The sequence below is a fragment of the Equus asinus genome, chromosome 25, assembly GCF_041296235.1.
Source record: "Equus asinus isolate D_3611 breed Donkey chromosome 25, EquAss-T2T_v2, whole genome shotgun sequence".
Classification (NCBI taxonomy): Eukaryota; Metazoa; Chordata; class Mammalia; order Perissodactyla; family Equidae; genus Equus; species Equus asinus.
The window spans coordinates 17248146-17272621 of NC_091814.1; the positions used below are offsets into that span (position 1 = coordinate 17248146).

The following is a 24476-nucleotide window of genomic DNA, read 5'->3' on the forward strand; positions in this document are numbered from 1 at the left end:
GGAGAAGTTCCCTAAAGTAGACGAGGAAGGGTAGTGAAGGGGTTGAGTGGAAAGAGTGGAGAGTTCACTTCTTCCTCCATGAACACTTTCGCAGGTCAGTGATTCATTCAACAAGCATTTACTGAATGTCCACTATGTGTCCAGCATTGAGCCAGGCGCACAGCTCCTATTCTTCAGAACTTCACAGTCTAATGGGAGAGAAAGAACTGTAACCAAATAGTGGCAGTCTATGTTAAAAGCTGTCATAAACAGTAGTGCCCTGGGCGCTGTAAGAAAGCTCTAGACTAGATCATAGCTGGGAAGAGGAGAGTTGGAAAGGCGTTTTTAGGTTTCCTAGAGGAGATGACATCTGAACCAACTGCTGGAAAGTGAATTGGAGGAGAATAATACCACGCAGAGAAAATATGTGCAAAGGACTGGAGACAAGGCAGAACAAAGCATTTCAGCATGATTGGAGTCCTGGCTTTCAAGAGAGAGACTATCAGAAGAGAGACTGTTGAAACTAGGTCCAAATTTTGCAAGACCTTGTACGTCATTCTAAGGGGCTTAAATGTAATCCTATAGAGGATGGGGAAGTTTAAATGACAGTGAGCAAGTGATTTAGTTACATTCAGATTTTAGGAAGGTAACTCTGGCAGACTATGGAAATAGAATTGACCTGGGAGAGTTTAGAGACCCTTTTAGAGGTTTCTGAAATAATCTAGGTGAAAAAATGCTGAGGGCTTGAAATAAGGCAGTGGCAATAAGAAAGGGAGATGAGGGGTAACTTTGAGATATTTAGGAACTTACAGCACTTAACATCACATAGCACTATAGTTTACCTGTTCTGTCTGTTTGCAGGCACAGACAAGCAGTGGCTTTATGGCTAGGAGTTTTGTATTCATCTTTGTATCCTCAGCGTCCATTCAGTGACAGGCAGTCGCACATGGTGAAGGTTAGCACAATGAATTCGTAAGTGAAGTACTAACAGGAGCAGTATGGAGATCAGAAGGAAGGAATACGCCTAGGAGAGTGCCGAGAGGGAGAAAGTGGAAAGCAGAAAGTCCATGAGCGAGAGTGGGGAAGAATCTCAAAAAAGCTATTCCCCACCTTTTCCCTTGGTCCCCAATCCCTTGCCTTCCCGATTCTTATGAGCTACAACCAGCGTCCGGTTTTCCCGCCCTTCGCCGGCGGCTCCACCTCCCTGGCGCTCAGTGGATAAAAGCCCATCAACTCTAGGCCACGCCCTCTCCATGGCTCTGGCTGTTTCCCCTCCTTCTTCTACACTTGGAGAACGTCCCGTATATGCTAAGCCACGCCCACCTCAGAGTCCTTCCAGGATACAGGCTTTGTTGGCCCTGCCCCCTCCCGGGATGGCTTTCGGACGGCCACGCCCCCGCCGGTCCTACCCAGCCTTCCCGCGGCCCTCGCCAGGGGGCGCAGCGCAAGCCGCCCGCTGCCCGCCGGAGTGTCTGTCGCACACACCCCCTCCGCCCCGCGCGCAGGCAGTTCCCAGCCGACTACGTCTCCGCTCTGAGCCCGAGGGGCTGCGCCGGCTCCGGCTCCGGGAGGGGTCGGGGGTCCCAGATGGCCGTGGTAGGGTCTGGGAGGCCAAGCGTGTAAGCTGGCGGGCGTCATGGAGGCGGAGCAAAGGCCGACCACCCCGGCCGGCGACGGGGCGACCCCTGGGCTGGAAGCGGCGCCTCCTGCTGCACCGGCGTCTGCGACCGCGGCCTCGGGTCCGACCCCTGGGTCTGGGTCCGGGCCCGAGCCCAAGAGGAGGCAGCTCGGGACGCTGCTCCAGCCCACGGTCAACAAGTTCTCCCTTCGCGTGTTCGGCAGCCACAAAGCAGTGGAAATCGAGCAGGAGAGGGTCAAGTCAGCAGGGGCCTGGATCATCCACCCCTACAGCGACTTCCGGTACTGGGGGCCCGGCAGAGAGGGCGGGGGACACAGATCCCACCTTCACGGGCAGCCACACGGGGGCTGGGTCCGCCGCCCCACCCTCCGCGGTCACTTCATTTCCGGCCCAGGGGTCCCTGGGTGGGGCGAGAAAGGCATTTCCCCCAACCTAGCCTGGGAATTCTTGGGCGAGGGATCCCCAGCCAGAGGTCCTCGGTGACTTCACAGGCTGGGGCTACCAGAAAGGACAAGCGGAGATCTGGATTTCCCGTTTCAGGAACCCGGCATCTCCCCATGGAACACAGGGACTACTGGAATTAGGAACCCCTGCCTTCTCCAGTCCTGCTTGCTGGGGATCTGGGAAATTATGTCATATTCCAAGGCTCGGAGTCAGCCTGAGGGGAAAACCGAGCCCCGCTATTTCCCCTCACCCCCCCCCCCCCCAGGACCTGCCTGGTTCAGCAGGGCAGGCTACCAGGAAAATTAGGGACGCTGGGAGGAGAGTGGGGGCGGGGGGCGGGTCTGGACAGTTCTGTCGCTGTCCACGGTGCTGAAGGCGGGATGCGGCGGGGCCGGGCCGAGACTCGGATTGAGGCAGCAACGCAGGGGCATGGCCACCGCCCAGGTGACTACCAGAGAGAAGGGACCGAGGGTGGGGGTGGGGCCATTTCATAGTCCCCATCAGGCTGTACCTCTATATCAAGGTCGCTAGGGGAGGAGAGCAGCCCTGTCCTTGGAGGAAATGAAGGACAGCTTTTGGATGAGGCAAGGATGTGTGTAAAACACCTAACCTGGGGAGAGAAATGAGCAGAAAGGATGAGGTGTGAATCAGGAGCCTGGAAACACAACTGGGGACCTAGACATCATTTTGAATCCACAGACATACACACTCCCTAAATGTTCCTCTTTCTCTCATTGTTCCTTCCACTCCCCTCTTCTTTATTGCCTCATTCCCACCCCACCAATGCACCTTTTCTAGTGTCCTGTGGATCTCCCTCCCCTCCCCCGTTTCACCCTCAGATGTATACCCTAGAAGCCTTGTATCCCCCTTATTATCGTGCTTTTTCTCCATCCTCTCTACTGCATCACCAGCCAGGCTTGTGACTGCCTGTGAGTCAGGCTGTGAAGATGCTGGATGGCTAGGCAAACCCTCTTTCCCTCTCCTCTCCCAACTCACACTACAGGATTTCTCCAGTGGCCCAGGAGTGAGAGCAAGAGTGGGTCGAGGATTTGTTGTTGATTGAAAGCACACAGTCCCAGGGCCTTCCTGGAGGCCTGGACTTGGGGACCATCAAGCTTCTTTCAGTGGCTGAAAGGATTGACTTTGTAGTCAGAGTCAGAAGGGATTGGGTCCTGGAGTCCTAACCCAGCTGGGTCGTGGGTTGATGCTGCAATTAGGTGTGTCCTGGAATTAAAACCATCATAGCTAATTAGGACCCTCAGATTGTCCAGTTATTTTCTCTGAATGAAGGCTTCACCTAGCTCCCTGCTGACCTCTTCTTTCCACAGCTTCCAGCACAGCAGTGCGACTTCCCCCTGCCCATGCCCTTGCCTGGTCTCAACCAGAGTCCCAGTGGGCACAGGGAGGCTAGAGGAGGAAAAGAGTGTAGAACTTCAAGCCTTGCCTCAGAATCTCCTATGGAGCATCTCTGTATGTGCAGCCCTGTTTGAGGTGCTGTGCAGGGGATGGGGGTATCCTTGAAAAGCTTAGTTCAAATGGGAGGCAGGACAGACCACCCCCACCCTGGGACACAGATGAGCAGATCCCAGCAGAGAAGCAGGAACCATGGGTCCAACTGTGCTGACGAGGAGAGATGGGGTGGGGAAGGCTGGGGAGGGCCTGAAGTCCTAGACTAAGAATGGGCAGAGAGCTGGAGATGGGAGAAGCAGCAACCTCTTCAGAAATCTGGGGATAAAGGGTGGGTGAGTCATAACACCAATTAGAACTTGTACAGCACTGTCACATCCATTGTCTCAGTGGCTATTTTTCAGCAACTCTGTGAGATTAGCACAGAGTACTTTATCTTTTTTTAACATTTAAAATATTTAATAATAGTGACATAGATCATACCATGTAAGAGAATTATGTATATATTTTATACATATTAAGAAGATACATATGTATATATAAAGTAGGGATAATTAGGATATATATTTACATGGTAGAGTGATATATAGTAGTATAGTATATAGCAGGCCATATATATATGAAAAAGTAATTATAAAGCAAACTCTCATGTAACAACTATCTAGGGTAAGAGAGACTACATTGCTGACACCCCAGAAACCTCCCCACAGCTCTCATATTCCTTTCCCAAACCCAGTACTCTAACTTTTCTGGAACTGATTTCCTGTTTCTGAACTCTGTACAAGTGGAATCATCCAGCATGTATCCTTTTGTTTCTTATTTCTTTTGCTCAACATTAAATTTGTGAGATTCATCCATACTGCGGCATGTAGCTGAAGTTGGGGGATTTCTCAGTTGTATAGTATTCCAGGGCATGAATACATCACAGTGTATCTAACTACTGTGTTTATCTTATTTATCTACGTTTTTCTACCGATGGACATTGGGCTTTCCAGATTTAATGCTGCTATTCCTGTATATATCTCCTGGAGCACATGTTTCCCATGAGTGTGTATATACCTAGGAAGGAGCTGCTGAGTTGCAGGGAATACAAATGTTTAACTTTACTAGATAATGCCAAACTATTTTCCCAAATAGTCTTCCCAATTTATACCTCCACCAGCTGCAAATGGTCATTCCATTATTCTGTATCCTTGCCCACTCTTGGCTGTGTCAGACTGCTGTTTAGAGGCTGGTGAAATATCATCGTGGTCTTATTCCCCATCCTATCCCCACCTTAGGTTTTACTGGGACCTGATCATGCTCCTGCTGATGGTGGGGAACCTCATTGTGCTGCCCGTGGGCATCACTTTCTTCAAGGAGGAAAACTCCCCTCCATGGATCGTCTTCAACGTCCTCTCTGACACTTTCTTCCTGCTGGATCTGGTGCTCAACTTCCGCACAGGCATCGTGGTAGAGGAGGGCGCTGAGATCCTGCTGGCACCACGGGCCATCCGCACACGCTACCTGCGCACCTGGTTCCTGGTTGACCTCATTTCCTCTATCCCTGTGGACTACATCTTCCTGGTGGTAGAGCTGGAGCCACGATTGGATGCCGAGGTCTACAAAACAGCGCGGGCTCTGCGCATCGTGCGCTTCACCAAGATCCTCAGCCTGCTGCGGCTGCTCCGCCTCTCTCGCCTCATCCGCTACATACACCAGTGGGAGGAGGTGGGGCGGGGAGGTGGGCAGGGGGGCTCGCACACTCCTCCAAGACAGGGATATGGGTGGCGCTTCTGGTGACTTTAGGGGGGCGCAGATGGGTGAGGCTTCTGAGGGTGGGCTCTCTCCAGAGCTGTTTGGGGAGAAGCAGAGACACAATAAGTGTTCAGGGAATAGGGTCCCAAGGTGAGAAGGGTGGTGCAGGAGGCTGGGGCGCAGCTGCTGGACAAATACTTAGCTGGACTCTGGGAGAAGATGTGGGAAGGGAGTTAAGAATTGCGGGGGGTGGGAGAGACTGGAATTTCAACTGCAGGGCAGCAGAGTTTAGTGGTTCAGAGTGTGGGCTCTGCAATTTCATTGCCTGTGGTCAGATCCCAGTTTTACTATTGACTATATGAGACTTGGTTTCCTCTTCTATAAAGTGGAAATGGTGAATATACTTGGGTGATAAGGATTAAAGGAGTAATACCTATAAAGCACTTAGAACAGCGCCTGGCTCACAGTATGTTCTCAGTGAATTACCTCTTGTTGTTATTATTGGAGAGGAAGAGGGCTGCCGGCATTACTCCTTAAACACATGCCCTGGGGACGTTACACTCTGAAATGCCCTCTCTCCTCTTTTCCAGGCTGCATCTGGGCAATTTGTACAGTAGACCTTTTTGAGTTTCTACTGTGACACTTACTGTGTGATTCTGAGTACATGATCTTGTCAATTTTCCTATCTATGAGAGTAGAAACACAACCTACTTGTGTTAGCTATGTATGTGCGCTGTAAAGCTCTATACAAATGAATAAGAGCCACATTTAAAAAACTCATGGGGGCTGGGGCTAGAGAGAAGTTCAGAGAGAGCATCTGCAAGGTTGGGAATGGAGGAGGACCGGCAGGGAGGGGTTCCTGTCCACAGTAGCCCCTCCTCGGACTCCTCAGATCTTTCACATGACCTATGACCTGGCCAGTGCCGTGGTTCGCATCTTCAACCTCATCGGGATGATGCTGCTGCTATGTCACTGGGATGGCTGTCTGCAGTTCCTGGTCCCCATGCTGCAGGACTTCCCTCCCGACTGCTGGGTCTCCATCAACCACATGGTGGTGAGCACTCCCCACGGCTCTGCCTCTCCTGGGCCTTCCAAGGGCTCTTCTGACCGAGTAGCAGGGATGACCACAGCGGGCAGGAGGTGGGAGATGATGGAGAGATGATCAAGAGAGAAGACAGGAGTGAGGAGGTGGGGAGGTAAGAGGAGAGGGGAAAGAGACTCAGGAGAAGTGTTTGTGTGTTGGAGGCAGCAGGCTGGAAAGGAAAGCTAGGCAGAAACTGAGGCCCTCCGAGCTGCAAAAGAGGCCCCTTCTGCCTCAGGCTCCCCAGAAGCAAACTTAAGTGTCTTCCTGCGAGGCAAGTCTGAAGAAGAAGGGGGCAGGTAGAAGGACTGAAAGAGAGAGAGAAGGGGGCAGAAGGACATCGAGGCTCTGAGGGGCCTATGCCCAGCTCTGCAATACACTCTGCCCCCTAGAACCACTCGTGGGGCCGCCAGTATTCCCATGCCCTGTTCAAGGCCATGAGCCACATGCTCTGCATTGGCTACGGGCAGCAGGCACCTGTTGGCATGCCCGACGTCTGGCTCACCATGCTCAGCATGATCGTGGGCGCCACGTGCTACGCCATGTTCATCGGCCACGCCACCGCCCTCATCCAGTCCCTGGACTCTTCCCGGCGTCAGTACCAGGAAAAGGTCAGCAGGGGCAGGAGAAGGAAGGGGTGGGCATGGAGGGAGCTGGAGGCTGGGTAGCTCAACTTGAGGCCCGTTCTGACACATGCCCCTGTTGGATCTCTGTGTCCTTTTTTGCCCCATGTCCATGTGTCCCGTGACCTTGTGTGTACTTTTCCTTGTTTGGACCTGTGCCCCTGTCCTTGGACCCCTCCTCTGCCCATTTCTGGGTTTTCCTGTGACTGTGCTCTGTGTCCTCCCTGTATCCACCGTTTTCCATGTGTCCCTCGGTGGCTGTGTGTATCCCCGTCTGTCTCCATGTTTCACCTCTCTGGGTTTGGCCCTTGTCTGTGATCTTCCTCCACATACACCCCACATGCTGTTCCTGCCCCACATCTGTCTCTGTGTCCCCTTGCCTGCTGGCCTTCGGCTGGCCCTCCAGTACAAGCAGGTGGAGCAGTACATGTCCTTCCACAAGCTGCCAGCTGACACCCGGCAGCGCATCCACGAGTACTATGAGCACCGCTACCAGGGCAAGATGTTTGATGAGGAGAGCATCCTGGGCGAGCTGAGCGAGCCGCTGCGGGAGGTGGGACTGGGCAGGGCCCTGGAGGGGGGCTCTTCAAGGACCTGGGCTTCTGGGATGCTGTGTAGGGTAGGGGCTATTGGTCAGCAGGTGCACCTATACAGAATGGGGCCTGCAGTGGGCCCCATGGGAGGCCAGGCCTTTGGGGGGCTTTTAGGGGCTAAGGTCTTTCTTGAAGCTCTTATGGGGGTGAAGTATACATGGGGAGGGGCTGCAGGGTTCTCTATTTGGGGGGGATGGTCCTGCAAGGGCTCACGGGAGAGCTCTGAGGTCAGGAGCTTAGGGATGGTCCCAGGCCCACTGGAGCATCCCCATCCTTTGGCAGATCATGACCCCAGGGGTGGGGCCTCTGGAGACAGATGAGCTCAATGGGGGCACCTCGGGGCAGGGGGCACAGCCTGCCTAACAGGCCCCTCCCCTGCCCAGGAGATCATTAACTTCACCTGCCGGGGCTTGGTGGCCCACATGCCGCTGTTTGCCCACGCCGACCCCAGCTTCGTCACGGCAGTGCTCACCAAGCTGCGCTTTGAGGTCTTCCAGCCAGGGGACCTGGTGGTGCGTGAGGGCTCCGTGGGCAGGAAGATGTACTTCATCCAGCATGGGCTGCTCAGTGTGCTGGCACGTGGCGCCCGGGACACCCGCCTCACTGACGGATCCTACTTTGGGGGTCAGCAGGCCTCAGGGCGGGTGGGGGGACTGGAGCAGAGGACAGAGGGCGACTGCTCCCCTGGATCAGGGTCCCTGCCTGGCTGTGCTGCAGAATCACAGAGTTCCAGCCCCTCCCCAGGCCTGCTTAATCAGAATCTCTGGGCCTGGGGCCTGGAGCTCCGTATTTATAAAAAGCTCCTTAAGGGATTCTAATGTACAGCCAGGTTGAAAATTTCTGGGCTAGTGGGCATTTTAGAACCCTTAAGCAGTGAAATCTGAGGATCCTATGAGATGAGGGAAAGATAGGAATAAAGCAGTGCTGTTCCAGGGGCTTGAGCTTGGTGGCTCCCTGGTGGGACCCAGCTTGTGGCAGTGGGGGCAGTTCTGCCAGCTGCTGCCCCAAGTGACTTGAGGCTCATATAATCTCTCAGTCCCCAAACCTCTGGCCCCCTCCAGCATCCCTATTGTGTTGCCCTTTGCCCTTTGGCATTACTTTTCTCTTGGGTTGCCCTTGGCATTCATTCAAAAGGGTGAGAGTTGAGAGTACATGCCCCAAGCCTACCCCTTGGGACAGAGCAGTGGAGGTGGGTGGGAATTAAAGTGCAGTAGGAGTGTGCGGCCAGCAAAACCTCCTGTTTGTCAGCTTCAGTATGGAGAGAGTGAGAAGGATGGTAATTGTGCGGGTCTGGAGAGGGACAATGCTTGGAGCATTTAAGGAGCCTGGGGTGGGTTGGTAGTCACTAATTTCCCCGTCTGGGGGGAGCCTGAGGAAGCTGGGTCAGCTGCCACAGGCCCAGTGAGAGGGAGCTCTGGGAACAGTGGTTCTGAAGGTCTCCTCCCAACTTGGGCAGAGATCTGTCTGCTGACTCGGGGCCGGCGCACGGCCAGCGTGCGGGCCGACACCTACTGCCGCCTCTACTCGCTCAGTGTGGACCATTTCAACGCGGTGCTCGAGGAGTTCCCCATGATGCGCCGCGCCTTCGAGACTGTGGCCATGGATCGGCTGCGCCGCATTGGTGAGGCCTGTCTACCCTGTCTGCTCTGGGTCCAGGCTGTGCCCTCACCCTATCTCCAGGGCAGGAAGCCCCCAGCGTCCCAGGGCCGAGGCTCTAGTACCTCAGCATCACACCCTAGTCCACCCCAGTCCCAGCAAATACCCCCAATAGGCCTTTCAACACTGCGGCTTGCTGTCCTCATCACTCAGTATCTCCTTCCCCTGGAGGTATCGCCCTGAGTCCCCATGCCCTGAGTCCTTCCTCCCTGAGTACCAGTCCATGACCCTCACCATCTCTGATACATACTCTCATCCCCAGACCCTCCTCCTCCAACCCCCATCTCCCAATCTCCATCCCCCAACCCCATCTCCATACTCTTGACTCCCATCCTCTACCCTCATCCCACCGCCATCCCTTCACTCCATCTTGTTCCCCTCACACTCTTTGATGTCCAACCTTCATGTTGGATTTCTTCCCTATGCTTAACTCCTCCCTCCTGGGAAAATTTCTAGGCAAGAAGAATTCCATACTACAGCGGAAGCGCTCTGAGCCGAGTCCTGGCAGCAGTGGGGGCATCATGGAGCAGCACTTGGTGCAACACGACAGGGACATGGCTCGGGGTGTTCGTGGCCTGGCCCCAGGCACAGGAGCTCGGCTCAGCGGAAAGCCAGTGCTGTGGGAGCCACTGGTGCACGCGCCCCTGCAGGCAGCCGCTGTGACGTCCAATGTGGCCATTGCCCTGACTCACCAGCGGAGCCCTCTGCCCCTCTCCCCCGACTCTCCAGCCACCTTCCTTGCTCGCTCTGCTCGACGCTCAGCAGGCTCCCCAGCCTCCCCTCTGGTGCCTGTCCGAGCTGGCCCTCTGCTGGCCGGGGGGCCATGGGCATCCACCTCCCGCCTGCCAGCCCCACCTGCTCGAACCCTCCATGCCAGCCTATCCCGGGCTGGGCGCTCCCAGGTGTCCCTGCTGGGGCCCCCCCCAGGAGGAGGTGGAAGGCGACTAGGACCTCGGGGTCGCCCACTCTCAGCCTCCCAACCTTCTCTGCCTCAGCGGGCAGCAGGTGATGGCTCTCCGGGGCGGAAGGGCTCAGGAAGTGAACGCCTGCCCCCCTCAGGGCTCTTAGCCAAGCCTCCAGGGACAGCCCAGCCCCCCAGGCCACCAGTGCCTGAGCCAGTCACCCCCCGGGGCCCCCAGCTCTCTGCCAACATGTGAAACCCTTGGGTGCGGTAGTGGGTGCCCGAGGGCAGGTGCCTCTTGGGGAAGGCTGAGGGGACCTGAAACAATGCCCTATGGGATATTTCCCCTTACTACTACGAAGATGGTCTCTGTCCTCAGCTCAGGCACCCTGCAGCCTGTTTGACATCCTCCTAATCCATTCACCCATCCATCAAATGTACTGAGCGCCTACTGTGTTCAAGGCACTGTGCCGAGTGCTGTATGTCTCCACTGCCAAGTAGAAGTGACTCCAAGCCCTTTGACAAGGGTGTTTCCTCGGCCATGGTCCTGCCAGGTGCAGGCCTGGACCCGTGATCCCACTTTACTAAGCACAAGTACTTGCCACCACCATCACTGCCAAGTAACTAGATGTCTCTGTTTCCCTGCCCATGACCCTGCAGGTTCTGCCTGGCACGGTTATCTTTCTGTCCCCCTAGCATAGCTGGGCACTGCCAATTACTTGTGCCCCCATTACTGTCAACAAATGTCATAAGTCCCCAGTATGGGCATCACCTTCACTGCCATGTGTGGACCCTCCCTGTCTATACCACCAGAGTGGAACACACATCTCCTGCCAAGTTCCCTGCGCTCTTTGTCTCTGTGGGAGAACTGTCTTTTTGTAAACTGGGAGCCACCTACTCCCTGTGCCCCATGCATGGGGATGGTTGGCACCTCCTTATTTAGTGTGCCAGCCTAGATCCCCCCGGGTGGGGAGCTGGTGGCTGAATCCTTAGATGGCTTTTTTTCTTTCCTTCCTCCTTTCCTCCTTATTTATTTATTCTTAATTGTTCAATCATTTAATAATTGTATTTATGTATTCATTTGCTAATTTAATTTATTATCCATTCATCTTATTCACTCATTCCTTTATTCATCCCTCCCCTCCCCTCCTGGTAAGGAGATAGGAAGGCACAGGGCCCCACCATGCCAGCTCTTGTGCTCCTTGCCCATTTCCATTGGCAGCAGTATTGGAATCCTCTCCCTATCTGGGTAGGGGTAGGACGGGCCCCCCAAGAGGGGGAGCAGGACTGTTTTTACTTTTAGGGTTTTTTTTCCCTACTGAGTTTGCTGGTGGTTCAGGAGGGCCCGAGCTATCCAAGCCTGGGGAAAGGCAGGCCAGCCAGCACCTCTGCCTTCTCAGGGACAAGAGAAATCCCTTACCACACCCTCTGTCCCCACACCTACTCCACAGCATCAGAGAACGTGGGGCCGGGATCCTAAATCTCCTTTTCTCCTGGGTGAGGAGTTCTGGGGTTCTGGGTGTGTGGGAGAAGTTTTATAATTGCTTCCAAACAGCTGGGTTTAAAAAGAAAAGAGAGACACTCATTTGGCTCCTGGTGTGTGTGTGGAACAAAGTGGGCACGAAGGAATTTCTGGGTGCAGGGGGAGGGAGCAGGGTGTCCAACCCAGCGAGGCATGAGGTGGGCATGACGGCAATCGGGGAGTGGCCTGCAGGCCCAGCAGAGGCTGTAAAGATAGTGACAAGATGAGTCCCCCACTCTCGGCTCTCCCAGGGTACATCTACCCTGGCTTTCCCAAAAGGGGGGTGCTTTGATGTCACTGTTAGTCACAACGAAGGAAGAGGTGGCACTCCTTGGGAGATGCGCAGTTTAGCATGAGGGCCACGTATGAGAACGTCAGACTGCCTGGAAATGGGATATTTTTAAAGTAGTGATTTTGTGGGGACTGTGGACAGGATCACTCCATTCCCCTCTCCCCGCCTCCCGCCAGGCGTGGGAAGCCTGGGGGAATAGAATTAACCAGTTTAGCTGAGATTAAAGGCTCAGAGCATCTTAGGGCTCAGCTGAGAGCATTGGGTGCAGGGAATCTACAGTTGGTGCAGCTGGATGGCCAGTGCTTAATTGGACACAGACTTTCAGGGCCTGTGTGAAATGGAGAGGGGGAAGGGGCGCCCTGGAATGGGGTTAGATGGCAGATGTGGCCTTGGGTAGGGAGAACTGGGGGTAGACAAGACTTAGATATGGGGCTGTAGGAGGGGTGTGAGGTGGAGGGAGTGGGTAGAAGGGATGGGATCCAGGGCTGGCTGGGTCAGAGGGGGAGGGGCATCTCAGGATATGCTCAGCACCCGCATGATGTTGGTATAGCCAGAGCCAGGCCGCCAGCCTGTCACCACAATCACCAGGTCCCCGACATGGAGGAAACCACGGAGTTTTCCTGGGATGGTAGGGGGAGAGGATGACAATCAGCCATTGAGAGACCCAGGCCAGCCCTGTAACAAGAACCAGCCACCACCCTCCATCTCCTTAAGGCCATTCTGTAGGGAATAAGGGGCCTGAGGCAAACCATACAAGGTGTCCCACAGGTCGCACCACAGGGAATGTGACCACGGCAGTATATTAGAGCAGCAGATTTGTGTGTGGGGTGGCATGGGGTGTGTTCCTAAGTAGCAAGTCTGTCCGCCTGTGTTGCTATCAGATAGGAAGGGGTGGGGTACAGTCATAGCCAGTTGTAAATTAAATTTTAGTTCCAGCTTCAGGGGACTGGGTCCCCCTTTCTCCTCTCACCTCTTGCTCCTTATGTCACACCAGGCTCTAACCACCTGGTGTAGACAGCAGGTGGGCTGACTTCTTAGGGATGACCCTGACCTCTCTCTGCCCTCCTCCCTCAGCATCCCCCACCCCCCCCGCCCCTAGAGGCCAAAATATCTCTGAGTCTTAGTGAATCTCACAGAGAAAATCTAGGACGAGAGGAGAGACGCAAGGCCCTTTTGAGGGGTGTGGGAAGTGGGATTGAGGGAGTCATGATACAAATCCAGGGGCGGGTTGGGAGGAAGTCTAGGTGGCTCACCACTTTCAATGCCAAATTGGACTCGGCGATCCACATCGTCTGCCCAGATGGCCTCTGGAGGTTCATGGTAGAGCAAGGGGAAGACTCCTCGGCATAGGTGGGCCTGGCGGGCAACCTGAGCGGAGCGGGTGACAGCAATGACTGCTGCCCGAGGTCGGTACCGAGACAGAAGCTGGGCTGAGCTGAAGGAGACACAGAAAGTCAGCCCAGAACAGAGAAAAGACTGTTGAACCAAGAAACAAGAGTTTGGGTTCTGGTTCAAGTGTCACCCACAAGCTGTGTGACCCTGGGTAAATCATCATCTTTTTCTGGGCCTTGGTTTCCTCACCTGTAAAATGGGTGTAAGAATGCCTGCCTTCTTACCACCCAGGAAGATATGAGATCATAAAGGATACATCAAATGAGATAATAAGAAACCTCCTTGAGAAACACAAAACCCTTCTGAGAATGTACCTTTACATAGTACTCAACTTACAAATGTCTCCTGTTAATCCTCACAGCCCCCTGAGGAAACACAGGAGGCTTACAGAGCTGGGCTGACTTAGCTAAGGGGTCATATCTAAGTTTCAGAGCAAAGACTTGAACTCAGACCTTCTGGGACCTTCGGCAGCACCTCAGCATTGTAAGGCTTTGTGGGCTAAACGCAGAGGACTTGCCTCTGAGCCTTAAGAGCCCAAATGGCCTGAAGCCAAAGCACGCAGTGATGCCGCCTTCTCCTTCCAACCCCCTAGAGCTCACCGGCACAATTCCTAGTGTGCTCTAAGACACGCCTCTCCTGGCCTCCAGCTCTCATAGCTACCTCTTCTCTCGTGCTAGAATGATACTCTTCATCGCTTATGACGAGACAAAACCCAAGCCTGTGGCCCATCCCAGCCTGCCCCTGACCCAAAGCCTTGTCTTAGTGTTCCCAGTATCCCCCTCACCGGCCAGTTGTGGTCAGGACAATGATGGCAGCAGCACAGCACTTGAAAGCAGCCTCCACAGCGCCGATGGCGACTACCTCAGTGGGATCACGGCTCAGGGGTGCTGCCCGGCGCAGCTCCTCAAACAGCTGCCGGTGGTACACTGCAGCCTCTGCCTCCCGGGCAATCTGCAGGCACCAGGAGGTCAGGCTGGGCAGGGGCCTTGGCATCTGGAAGGGGTTTGGTTTTCCGACCCAATTGCCTTGCATTCTGAGCTCCTACCGCATGCTGCATCTTTACGGCCTCCACAGGAAAGTTGCCCTTGGCAGTTTCCCCCGACAGCATGATGCAGTCAGCCCCATCCAGCACAGCATTGGCCACATCACTGGTCTCTGCCCGAGTTGGCCGGGACTTCGTGATCATGCTCTCCAGCATCTGGGGAACATCTGGATGTCAGAGCTGTAGGAGTCACACTCTGACAAGCTACTTCTCTGACATCCACACTCTCAGAGTGCCCTGAAAGCCAGAGTCACCGTCACAAACTGTGTGATCCTGGCTGTTCAGTTTCCTCATCTGAAAATGGGGGTCACGGTATTTCTTCCCAACTTTGTTGTTTGAGGACCAAACGCTGGACAGCAAGCCTGCTATAGGCCTAAGGTGGGGTATTCACCCTCAGGCGTCCCACAGAGGGCCCCAGCCCTGAGGGCTCACTCCAGACCTGTGTAGCACAGACAACAGGCTTGCCCGCCAAGTTGCAACGTCCGATTATCATCTTCTGAGCCAGGAAAACCTTCTCAGCTGGGATCTCGATGCCCAGGTCACCCCGTGCCACCATGATGCCGTCGCTCACCTCCAGGATTTCATCAAACCTGGGCGGTTGGGGGAGTCAGGGCTGGGGAAGAGCCAGAAGATGACAGGAAGAGGTAGGGGGAAGAAGAGGAGGAGCAGTGGGGATGGCTTAGGGCTTGATAGGGACAAAGACTGGGACTCACTTCTTCACTCCTTCGTGGTTCTCGATTTTGCTAATGATCTTGATGCCCTGTCCTTTTGGCCCCAGAGCAGCCCGGACGGCAACCACGTCGCTAGCTTTCCGCATAAAGGAGGCAAAGACGATGTCCACGCCATGCTCCACCCCAAAGCGCAGGTCTTGGACATCTTGCTCGGACAACCCAGGCAGGTCTACCTGGATGCCTGGCAAGTTCACGCCCTTCCGGCTGCCCAGAAGGCCACCACTCTCCACTTCAGTCTCCAGCCCCTTTGGGCCTGCGGGCATAGAAAGAGCCAGCCTAGGTCACGGGTGAGGCCTGGGGCATAATCGTGATAGAAGGAGCATGGGGCTTGGACCCTCAAGAGATCAGGAACCATGTCCTATTCGTCTCTTCACCCTTGGCCCGTGGTCTGCACCAAATAGCACTGGGTGGACATCTGTGGAAGAAACAACTAACCTGCCAGTCCAGCCCCAACTCAGGGTGAGCCTAGGAGTTGGGATGCTGGGGCTCTGGGGACCGAGATGGGTGGGGAAGGATGCTGGCCAGGGGAAGGTGTGGTGGATCTACAGGACAAGCGTGTGAGCCCAAGGGAAGAAAGTGCATTCAAGTTCTGTGCATGGCTAGGGTGAGAGGCGTATCCGCACCAATTTTCTTGACCCGTAGGGAGATGAGCCCGTCGTCAATGTAGATGTGGCTCCCCAGTGGCATGACCCGGACGATATTGGGGTAGTCCACCCACACGATGTTTGCGTTCCCCTGAATCTGGAATGCTGGGTCCACGGTCACCAGCACCTGGGAGCCCTTCACCAGCTCCACTTTTGATTCCAGGCCCTAGGGGCAGAGCCAGAGAAGTCTTGAGTTCTGCCCCATGCTGTCCTGGGTCAGCCTTTCCCCACACTCCCCGCACGGGCAATTGTCTCCGTGCTCTATCACCCCCTTCCTGATCCCCCAAGTGTGGCCCGGCCCGGCCTGCCTCTCACCCCCTGCAGGATCCCAGTGCGTATCTCTGGTCCCCTGGTGTCCAGAGCGATGGCCACGGGTCGGTAGCTGAGCGGAGAAGTTGCAAAGCTCTCTGCTGCCTTTCGGACATTGGCGATGGACTCAGCGTGGTACTGGGGGCAGGAACCCGAACAGGGATTTCAGGTGAAGTTGGCCAGGACCCTGGGGCATCCTCTAGCCCCGCCTGCCTCCCCTTGGCCCTGCCCCAACCTCATGGGAACCGTGAGAGAAGTTGAATCGTGCAATGTTCATCCCAGCTTTAATCATCTCCTTGATGAGCTCCACGGAGCGAGATGCTGGCCCTGGAAACACAGATCCCACTCAGACAACTTTCTCCCCAACCCTGAGAAAACCAAACCCATCACCACCCTCAGAGATGCCCCATACCACAGAAGTCCTGTTACCTGACCTTTATTCCTGACACAATCTCTGCTCACAGCTCAGAAACTCCGTTCTCCTCTCCAGCCAACACCTGCCTCCCTGGGGAGGCAACACTGGGGGGGTTTTGGAGGGGAGTGTCTTCAGCCAGGCCTGAGGTAACCTGGTTGGCAGTAAGTGCTGCAGTATAGGGGTAATCCGGAGGAGGTATGGCAGGGGATGGGTGCCAAGTGACAGCATTTGGGGTATGGGCTTTAGAGCTGGCAGGTGTCATGCTGACGGAGGAGAGCTGAGTTCTCTCCCATCCCTGCTCTGCCGATAGGGCAGCTGTGTAACTGAGAGCCAGCTGGCCAGCCTCTCCAGTCCCTCCCTAAAGCCAGTTCTTCCACTTGCGCGCTAGGTCTCCTTCTTACCCGCTCAGAGACAGAGTCAGCCATTCTCCAGTCCTCCGTGTTATCAATGTTTTCCTTTTTATTTGATCGTTCTCATCAATATGTCAACCTGCTGTTATTTCTTTCATCATAAAAAAATTCTCTTAATCCCAGTTCCCCCTCCAGCTGCAGTCCTATTTCTTTGCTCTCCTTTGCAGCAAAACTCATTGCAAGAATTGTCTGTGCTTGCTGCCTCCAGTTCTGCCCCCTTCCCATTCTCCGTTGTGTCCACTCCAGTCAGACATTGGCCTCCGTCTCTCTACTGCAGCTGTTCTTGTCAAGGTCACCAAGAACCTCAGTGTTGTTGCTAAATCTCATGGTCAGTTCTCAGTCCTCATCTTAGCAGGCCCCATGGCAGCATTGGACACACATCCTTGATGCACCTCATTACTCAGCCTCCGAGACGCCCCCCTCTCCCAGTTTACTCCTGTCTCGCTGGCTGTTCCTTCTCAGTCTCTCTTGCTCCTTCCTCCTCTTAACATTAGATGCCCCATTCTCTTCTCTGTCATCTTACCTTCACTCCCTTTGTGGTCTCAACCAGTCTCCTGGCTTTAAATACCATCTATGTGCTGACAGCTCCCAAATTTATATCTCCAGTTCAGACCTCTCTCCCAAACCCAGATCTGTGTGTCTGATTGCCTACTCTATATCATACTCAGATGTCTAGTATGCATCTCAAACTCAGCGTGCCCCAAACTGAACTCCTGATCTGCTCCCTGCCCCAAATCTTTCCACCACATCTTTCCTGCTCAGATGATAATGCATCCTTCTAGTTCCTCATGCCAAAAACCTTGGAGTCATCCTTCACTCCTTTCTTGCCCTCACCCCCATCCATATCCAATCCATCAGGAAATCCTGTCAGCTCTACCTTCAAGATACATTCAGAATCCGATCACTTCTCACCGCCTCCACTGCCACCGCCTGGTCTGAGCCAGCAATACCGTAGGAGCAGCATCTGCTCTTGCCTCTACCCTCACCCCCAACCTATGTTCAATACGGCAGTCAGGGTGGTTCTGTTAAAACACACATAAGAGTGTGTCATTCCCCCTGCTCAAAACTCTGCAGTGGTTTCCCATTTTTCAGGCAGGAAAACTCAACTCAAATTCTAAAAATGGCCTACTAAGGCCTCCATGATCTTCCATCCTCCCCAATCTCTTCATTTCTGCAATTCTTGCCTTTGATAGCTTCTGGCCATTCCAGCCTCCTTGACATAGGGCTTTTGCACTAACCATTCCTTCTGCCCAGAACTCTCTTCCCTGGACTTCTGCATGGCTTATTCTCTCATCCCCTTCAAGCCTTTGCTCATGTCTAATTTTCTGAATACTGGCTACCTTGACTCTCTATTTAGGACTACAACCTGCCTCCCACTCTCACATCCCTAATGCCCCTTACCATGATCTATTTTTCTTTTTTCCATAGTTCTCATCACTTTCTAACACACTAAATAACTTATTTATTTTTAATAATTTACTATGTTTATCATTTATTGTCCCAGCCAGCTAGATTGTCAGCTCCCCAAGCGTAAAGATCTTTGTTTATTTATGAATCTACTCCCAGGGCCCAAAACCTTGTCTACCAAGTGCTCAACAAATATCTGTTGAATGAATGACTCTGTCATATACGGAGGAGTCTCAAAAGAGACAAAAGATGGGGAAGCACCTTGAGAAGCACCCAAGAGGCCCTGTGGTGCTCTGGGTGGGGGGGGGGGTAGAGGCTGCTTACCGATGGTGGCAATGATGCTGGTACTGCGTGCGGCCAAGGGCTCGGAGTCAATGTCCAGCAGGCAGAGGTGCTCCAGGAAGGTGTCTGCCATAGCAGCTGGCAGCTGCTGCCTCTGGAAGAAGGCGGTGCCCAGCTCCTGGGTCAGCTGGGCCACGCTGGCCCGCCGCAGGTACCCCGCTTGTCCTGCAATAGAAGGTGGCTGCCTGGACCCCTACCTCTCCTCCCCATCCTTTCATCTCAGCACACCCTCTAGCCCTTCCCTCGGCTCTTCAGGTTTGTTGAGTCCTTCTTAGGAGCTGGGCATTATGCATACATTATCTTACTTAGTCACAAGGATCCTATGAAGCAGGTCCTGTTAAATGTTCTATAATTATTCCCATTTTATAGATAAGGAAACAGAGGCTGAGCAAGATTAAATAAATTGCCCAAGATCATACGGCTTCTAAGTAGCAGAGATGGGATTCACATCCATGTCTGACAAACTCTAGTTTCAAGTTCTCAACCATTCAGCCATCTGATCTCTCACAATTCCCGAACTTCTTGCCCTTCAGCTGCTGACTTCCCTCAGCCTCAGCCCCTATTTCTAGTCCACAGTGGCCCCTCATTATTCAGGCCCATAATCACCCAGTCCCCTCTCCTAAAGTCTCTGTTTTCTTCCTTCAAACCTCTGGCAATTGGCTGGACCTCCACCCTATCTCCTCTGAATTTCCCCATCCCCCTCAATGCTACTCCAGGTCCTGGGGTCCCTGTAGCTTGACCCAGGCCAGCCCAGAGGAACCCCACTTCCAGCCTCACCCTCCATGCCACTGCACGCCTGCCTGTCTCTGGGAGTCTGGTCCACACTGTCAGGCTGTCAGAGGCGTGAGGTCCACCTAGGCTGGGGATCAGTTCTGCGTACTGGTTAAAGTGTCACCAGTGTTTCCCCTGACACTGGAAGCCCTGTGCCTCAGGGGTCAGAGTCCAGGAACCACGGGAGTGCCCCATGGCTCCCATGCTGCAGGCTCCCCTCTGCTCCACCCCGTGGCCTCATGCTGCAGGCTCCCCTCTGCTCCACCCCGTGGCCTCATGCTGCAGGCTCCCCTCGGCTCCGCCCCGTGGCCTCATGCTGCAGGCTCCCCTCTGCCCTGTCTATAAGGGCTAGGAGAAGAGGCCCAGACCAGGGTCTACAACTTAACATGGGAGAACTCAGATGAACAGAGATCTTCCTCAAATGCCTCCTAGCCAGGAGCAGATATTGATCATTCGTACCCCCCCCCCCGCCCAACTCCTGATTCCCACCCTATATCCCCTCTACGTTCAATGGCTTCTGTTGCCCCTTCTTACCTCCTGGAGCCCCAGTCAGAATGGACTTTGCTAAGTCCCTTTGGGACTTAGAGATCCGTGACCAAGACTGCTGGAGTCGTTTGCTCCCCTTGGTTGACATGCTTTCAAAGTGTGGGACTGGGGCTGTGGCGACTGTGGAGAGAGGGGGAGAGGATAACAAAACTGCTGGTCTTATCTAAGGGAGCCAGACAAAAGGAAAGGGGCACACCCAGTAGGCTGCTTCTGTCCCCACACAGAGGCCCTCCCCCAGACCTGCTGGCTCTCTGCCCCTGTCTGTTGGCATTTTTCCTCTCTCATCCATTTTTCCTGATAAATTTTCAATCCATTCACATTGTCTGGTCATCAACCTAAATAGAGATTTTTTTTGCCGGTGATGCAGCCCCTTTTTCTTTGTACTTTACTGAAGTTAGTCCTGGGTGAAGCGAGGAAGCAGGGCATTTAGGGGAGAGCCTGGAGCCTGAAGAAATGGGATGGGGAGCACTTTGCCAGTGTGTGGGGATTCTCTGGAAGGACTGTGATAGCCTGACCATCATCATAACATTGGCTCCCATGCTCATTGACCGCTCTTCAATATTTATTGGGCACCTGCTGTGTGCCAGGTCCTGAGGATACAGTGGTGAGCAAAACAGATGGGACGTTTTCCCTTCTATGGAATTTACAGTGTGGTGGGGAGAGAGACTATAAACAAGCATCACACAAATAAATCTATAACTACAAACTTTGTAAGTGCTATTAAGGAATCGATCAAGGAGCTGGAACAGAGAAGCCAATGGGAAGAAGGGAAGGGAATATATTTTAGACGACGTAGTTGGGGAAGCCCTCTTTGAAGTGATCATATTTAAGTCGAGATTTCAAGGATGAAAAGGAACCAGTGGGGACAATTGGAAGCAAGGAGTTTTCCATGGGCTTGGAAATAATGCATGCCGAGGCTCTGAGGAAGAGAAAAGCCCGGTGGTAAGGAGAAGGAAAGCTGCCATGAGTCCATGTGCCCGGAGTAGAGGGGCCTGGTCTGTGGAGAAATTGGAGACTGAAGTAGGGCCATGCAGGACAGTGGGTTTGCCCAGGGAAGTGACAGCCAACTGATGCTTTTGAGCCCTGTGGCTGGCGGTAGAGGATGAGAGTAAGTGCAGGGAGACTGGTGAGAGGTTTCAGGAGTAATCTGGGTGGGAGGTTGATGGACTAGCACAGTGGCAGTGGAGAGAGGGAGGCGGATTTGAGATGTATTTGGAGAAGAGCAGACAGAGTGGAAGGACAGAGAGAAGTGGGGAGACGGAGAGGGAAGCTTCCATCCCCTGAATGGGGATGGCACTGAGGAGTCTGGCTTGAGCAGTTGGGCAGATGGTGCTGCTGCTCAGTGAGACTAGGGAAGAAATAGGTTTGCAGGGGGGATGGGGGACATGCAAGGGTTCAGCGTTAGACAGGCTAAGTTTGAGATGCTAACTAATCATTAAAATCAATAGGCAGACAGTAGGACCTGTTCATTGAGCATTTACCATATGCTGGAGCAGCATTCAATGCCTCATGTGCAGCCTTTGCTTTATCACCACGACAACCTAGAAGGAAGTTTGGCCTAATAGCCTGTTTTACAGCTGAGGGAACTGAGGCCAGCAGGGTGTGTGGGCATCTTCTGTTGCCACTCCAGATCCTTTCTCTACCCTTCTCCACTCTGCTTTGGGGCCAGGAGGCTGAAGGCCTTGCCCCACGGCCTCTGTAGGGCTTGGCCAGTGGAGACGGGCACCAATAGGAGATGAGACAGAGGAGAGGGAGGCTGGGCATTTGCCTGCCCCCTCCCCCGTCAGGTTGCTGTAGGCCCCAGCTCCTGCCTGGGGGCCCTCTCCAGATTCTAGGAACCATTCTCTCTCCATCCCCTGGGATCCCAAGGGTGGTAACTAAGCCCACTGTTCCTAGATCTGGAGTAAGGCCCCATCCCTTGTGGTTTAGTAACACCCTGCCCGCACCTTTGAATAGAATCCTGTTATGAAACACTCCTCAAATGATCTCATTTAAGAGAGCCCTCGGTTTCCTGACAAGCCCTGCCTGAGACGCTTGTCTGGGGCTAAAAATCTTGGTGGTGGTGGAGCTGGGATTTGGGCCCAGAGAGTGTGGTTCCAGAGCTTGAGCTGTAACCACCAAGCTCTATTCCTTCCTTCTCAGGACTGTTTCAGTGGAGGAGAAGAGGAGAAGCCTCAGGCTCTGCTTGGAAAAGAAAGAGGTTAGACAATAGGAAGGACTTCCCAAGGTAGAATGAGCTTGGGGTCCTAGGCTCTATGAATAAAAGTTGTAACCAGAAGGAACAAACTTCAGAGACTAGGGACTCAGGCATGGGGGTCGGAGAGGGACACGAGATGTTTAAGTTTGGCCTGGCAATTTTTTTTTTTTTTTAAAGATTTTATTTTTTCCTTTTTCTCCCCAAAGCCCCCCAGTACATAGTTGTATATTCTTCATTGTGGGTCCTTCTAGTTGTGGCATATGGGACGCTGCCTCAGTGTGGCCTGATGAGCAGTGCCATGTCCGTGCCCAGGATTCGAACCAACGAAACACTGGGCCGCCTGCAGCGGAGCACGCGAACTTAACCACTCGGCCACGGGGCCAGCCCCTGGCCTGGCAATTTTGAACTGACTCCAGGACCAGTTGGGCGAACAAGAATCCCAGAATCCCAAGTGGCCAACAGGAGGTGGAGGTTGGTGCCCCAGAGCAGCCCCTGTCCTAGCCAGCCAGGGACAGAAACTGACCAGAAATCAGGTCAAAGAGGAAGAGCAGTCTGGCTGACCCTGGGTCAGTGAGTGACCACGTGAGAGACGGTCTGCCCTTTGTCACAGGGTCAGGCGGCCCTGAGCAGGAGGCCTATGGGTGAGAAAACCGGGAGAGGGACAACAGGCTTCCAGGATCCAGACAGGACGAGAGTGTTCAGCTTTGTCAGGCGAGATCCCTCCCCAGCCCGGCAGATGCACACACTCCCAACCCTCCCGCACATACAGGGCCGCTCGCGGGACGTGGAACACACAAAGACACAGACGCAAGCATGGGTCGAGCCCCCACCGTGTGTTCTGTCCCATGCCGGACTCCGAGGGTGTGAGGTCACCAAGGTCGGGTCCCTGCTCAGACTGGGGAGAGACAGGACGGCCAGCAGTTAGGTTTAATAGAGTGTGTCGTGAGGGGGATGGAGTTGTGTTCAGGATACAGAGGGGCGCCAGGAGAGACTGAGCATTGTGCGTGAGGGACGCGGTCAGTGTGGCTTCACAGAGGCGGTGACACCAGAGCTGAACTGAGTCAAGGACACGGAGACTGCCCAGTGCTGGGACACGTGTACATGCACACTTGCACCACATGAGCGTGCACACACACTCCAGTTCCACCCATGCACACATCCCCTAACCCTAACACGAATACAGAGTCCACACTCACACCACAAGCACACACTCATACAACACACTCACACAATTAGACATAGACACTCCCGAACTTCACACACTTTTTCTCTCAGAGACACACACTCATGCACACACACGCACACAAAGTCCAGGCTCCGTCCCCCTTCTTAAGGCCACTGTATTCTGCAAGCCAGGGACCACCCTTCCCGCCTCGCACTGGGGAAAGGGCGGCTGGCAGGCCTGCGAGGGGCGCCCGCGGGCCGCTGGCCAGAGGGCGAGGGCGGGGCGGCTGCGCGGAGGAGGCGCCGCGGCACGCGGAAGCCGGGCGACCGGGAGAGGCACTCGGAGCGTCAGTTTCGTCATCTGCAGACCGAGATAACAAACCTTCGGGAGGAAGTAGTGCGATAATATACGTGGAAGTGCTGTGAGCGCTGCGGAATTGTGGTTGTTCTCCCGCGTGGATCGGTGACTCCTCTCTGACTTCAGTAACCAGAATATCGGGGCTGGGCCTCTGCATCTGTCTTTCCAAAAGTGCCATAGAATTTGTTCAAAATGTATTTACATTTATTTGAACAGATATTTGCATAATATACAAAATTCAGAGGTACAGACTGTGGGTGAAGAGTTTCTCCCTTCCCAGCTTCATCCTGCTTCCCAGACACTCAGTTCCCCCCAGCACGGGACTGAATTTTCTGTGTGTTCTCCCAGCAAAAGACAATGCAGACACAAGCAATATATAACCCTTCCCTTTTGAGGCAAATGTCAGCAGGTACTATACACACCTTCTGTACCCCCCCACCCCCGCTTTTCTATTCCACTTAGAGTAGATCTTGGACTCTGCATGTGAAGAGAGGCCTCGATTTTCCTCACAACTTTTGTAACGGACCCCCTGAAATCCATGTATGGAACCCTTCACTTGCAGGGGAGGAAACCAGCCAGAGAGGAGCCGGAGGGAGAGGCCAGTCTGGGCCCAGGTCTCTTTTTCTTTTTTTAAAAATTGTGGTAAAATATACATACGATAAAATTTACCATTTTAACCATTTTCAAATGTACAAGTCAGTGGCATTAAGTACATTCACAGTGTTGGGCAACCATCGCCACTATCTAAGTGAAATAAGCCAGTCACAAAAGACAAATTCTGTGTGAGTCTACTTACATGAGGCACCTAGAGTAGACAAATTCTTAGAGACACAAAGTAGAACAGAGGTTGCCAGCGGCTGAGGGTGTGGAGGGG

General features: G+C 53.9%; 2 protein-coding genes across 3 annotated transcripts; one reads left to right on the plus strand and one right to left on the minus strand.

The window, feature by feature from the left end:
- The first annotated feature begins 1414 nt into the window (after positions 1 to 1414).
- Positions 1415 to 11158, plus strand: HCN3 (hyperpolarization activated cyclic nucleotide gated potassium channel 3). The gene is made up of 8 exons (XM_014837031.3): positions 1415 to 1899; positions 4750 to 5179; positions 6099 to 6260; positions 6680 to 6898; positions 7317 to 7463; positions 7887 to 8127; positions 8960 to 9124; positions 9616 to 11158. The coding sequence occupies exons 1-8, from the start codon at positions 1616 to 1618 to the stop codon at positions 10314 to 10316; spliced, it is 2349 nt and encodes a 782-aa protein (XP_014692517.2). The 5' UTR covers positions 1415 to 1615; the 3' UTR covers positions 10317 to 11158.
- On the minus strand, positions 11132 to 19971 carry PKLR (pyruvate kinase L/R). 2 transcript variants are annotated; one of them, XM_070497513.1, is made up of 11 exons: positions 19344 to 19563; positions 18549 to 18731; positions 16228 to 16319; positions 15999 to 16130; positions 15663 to 15849; positions 15022 to 15292; positions 14748 to 14898; positions 14312 to 14464; positions 14051 to 14217; positions 13128 to 13309; positions 11132 to 12494 (listed from the first exon to the last, which is right to left on the minus strand). In XM_070497513.1, exons 1-11 carry the CDS (start codon positions 19348 to 19350, stop codon positions 12388 to 12390), a joined length of 1632 nt encoding a protein of 543 aa, XP_070353614.1. In that variant the 5' UTR covers positions 19351 to 19563; the 3' UTR covers positions 11132 to 12387. The 2 variants fall into 2 exon arrangements, with proteins under 2 accessions (XP_070353614.1, XP_014692519.3); XM_014837033.3 differs by lacking the exon at positions 19344 to 19563 and adding an exon at positions 19872 to 19971 and having other exon boundaries at positions 11134 to 12494.
- Between the last annotated feature and the right edge of the window lie 4505 nt (positions 19972 to 24476).

Excerpts from the sequence above, each read along its gene's own strand:
- PKLR (XM_014837033.3), bottom strand. The coding sequence starts at position 19,971 with ATGTCAACCAAGGGGAGCAAACGACTCCAGCAGTCTTGGTCACGGATC. Across the intron at positions 14,899-15,021 it reads AACCACGAAGGAGTGAAGAA|GTTTGATGAAATCCTGGAGG; the intron begins GTGAGTCCCAGT and ends CCAACCGCCCAG. Across the intron at positions 14,465-14,747 it reads CTGTTGTCTGTGCTACACAG|ATGCTGGAGAGCATGATCAC; the intron begins GTCTGGAGTGAG and ends GATGTTCCCCAG.
- HCN3 (XM_014837031.3), top strand. The coding sequence starts at position 1,616 with ATGGAGGCGGAGCAAAGGCCGACCACCCCGGCCGGCGACGGGGCGACC. Across the intron at positions 1,900-4,749 it reads CACCCCTACAGCGACTTCCG|GTTTTACTGGGACCTGATCA; the intron begins GTACTGGGGGCC and ends TCCCCACCTTAG. Across the intron at positions 7,464-7,886 it reads TGAGCGAGCCGCTGCGGGAG|GAGATCATTAACTTCACCTG; the intron begins GTGGGACTGGGC and ends TCCCCTGCCCAG.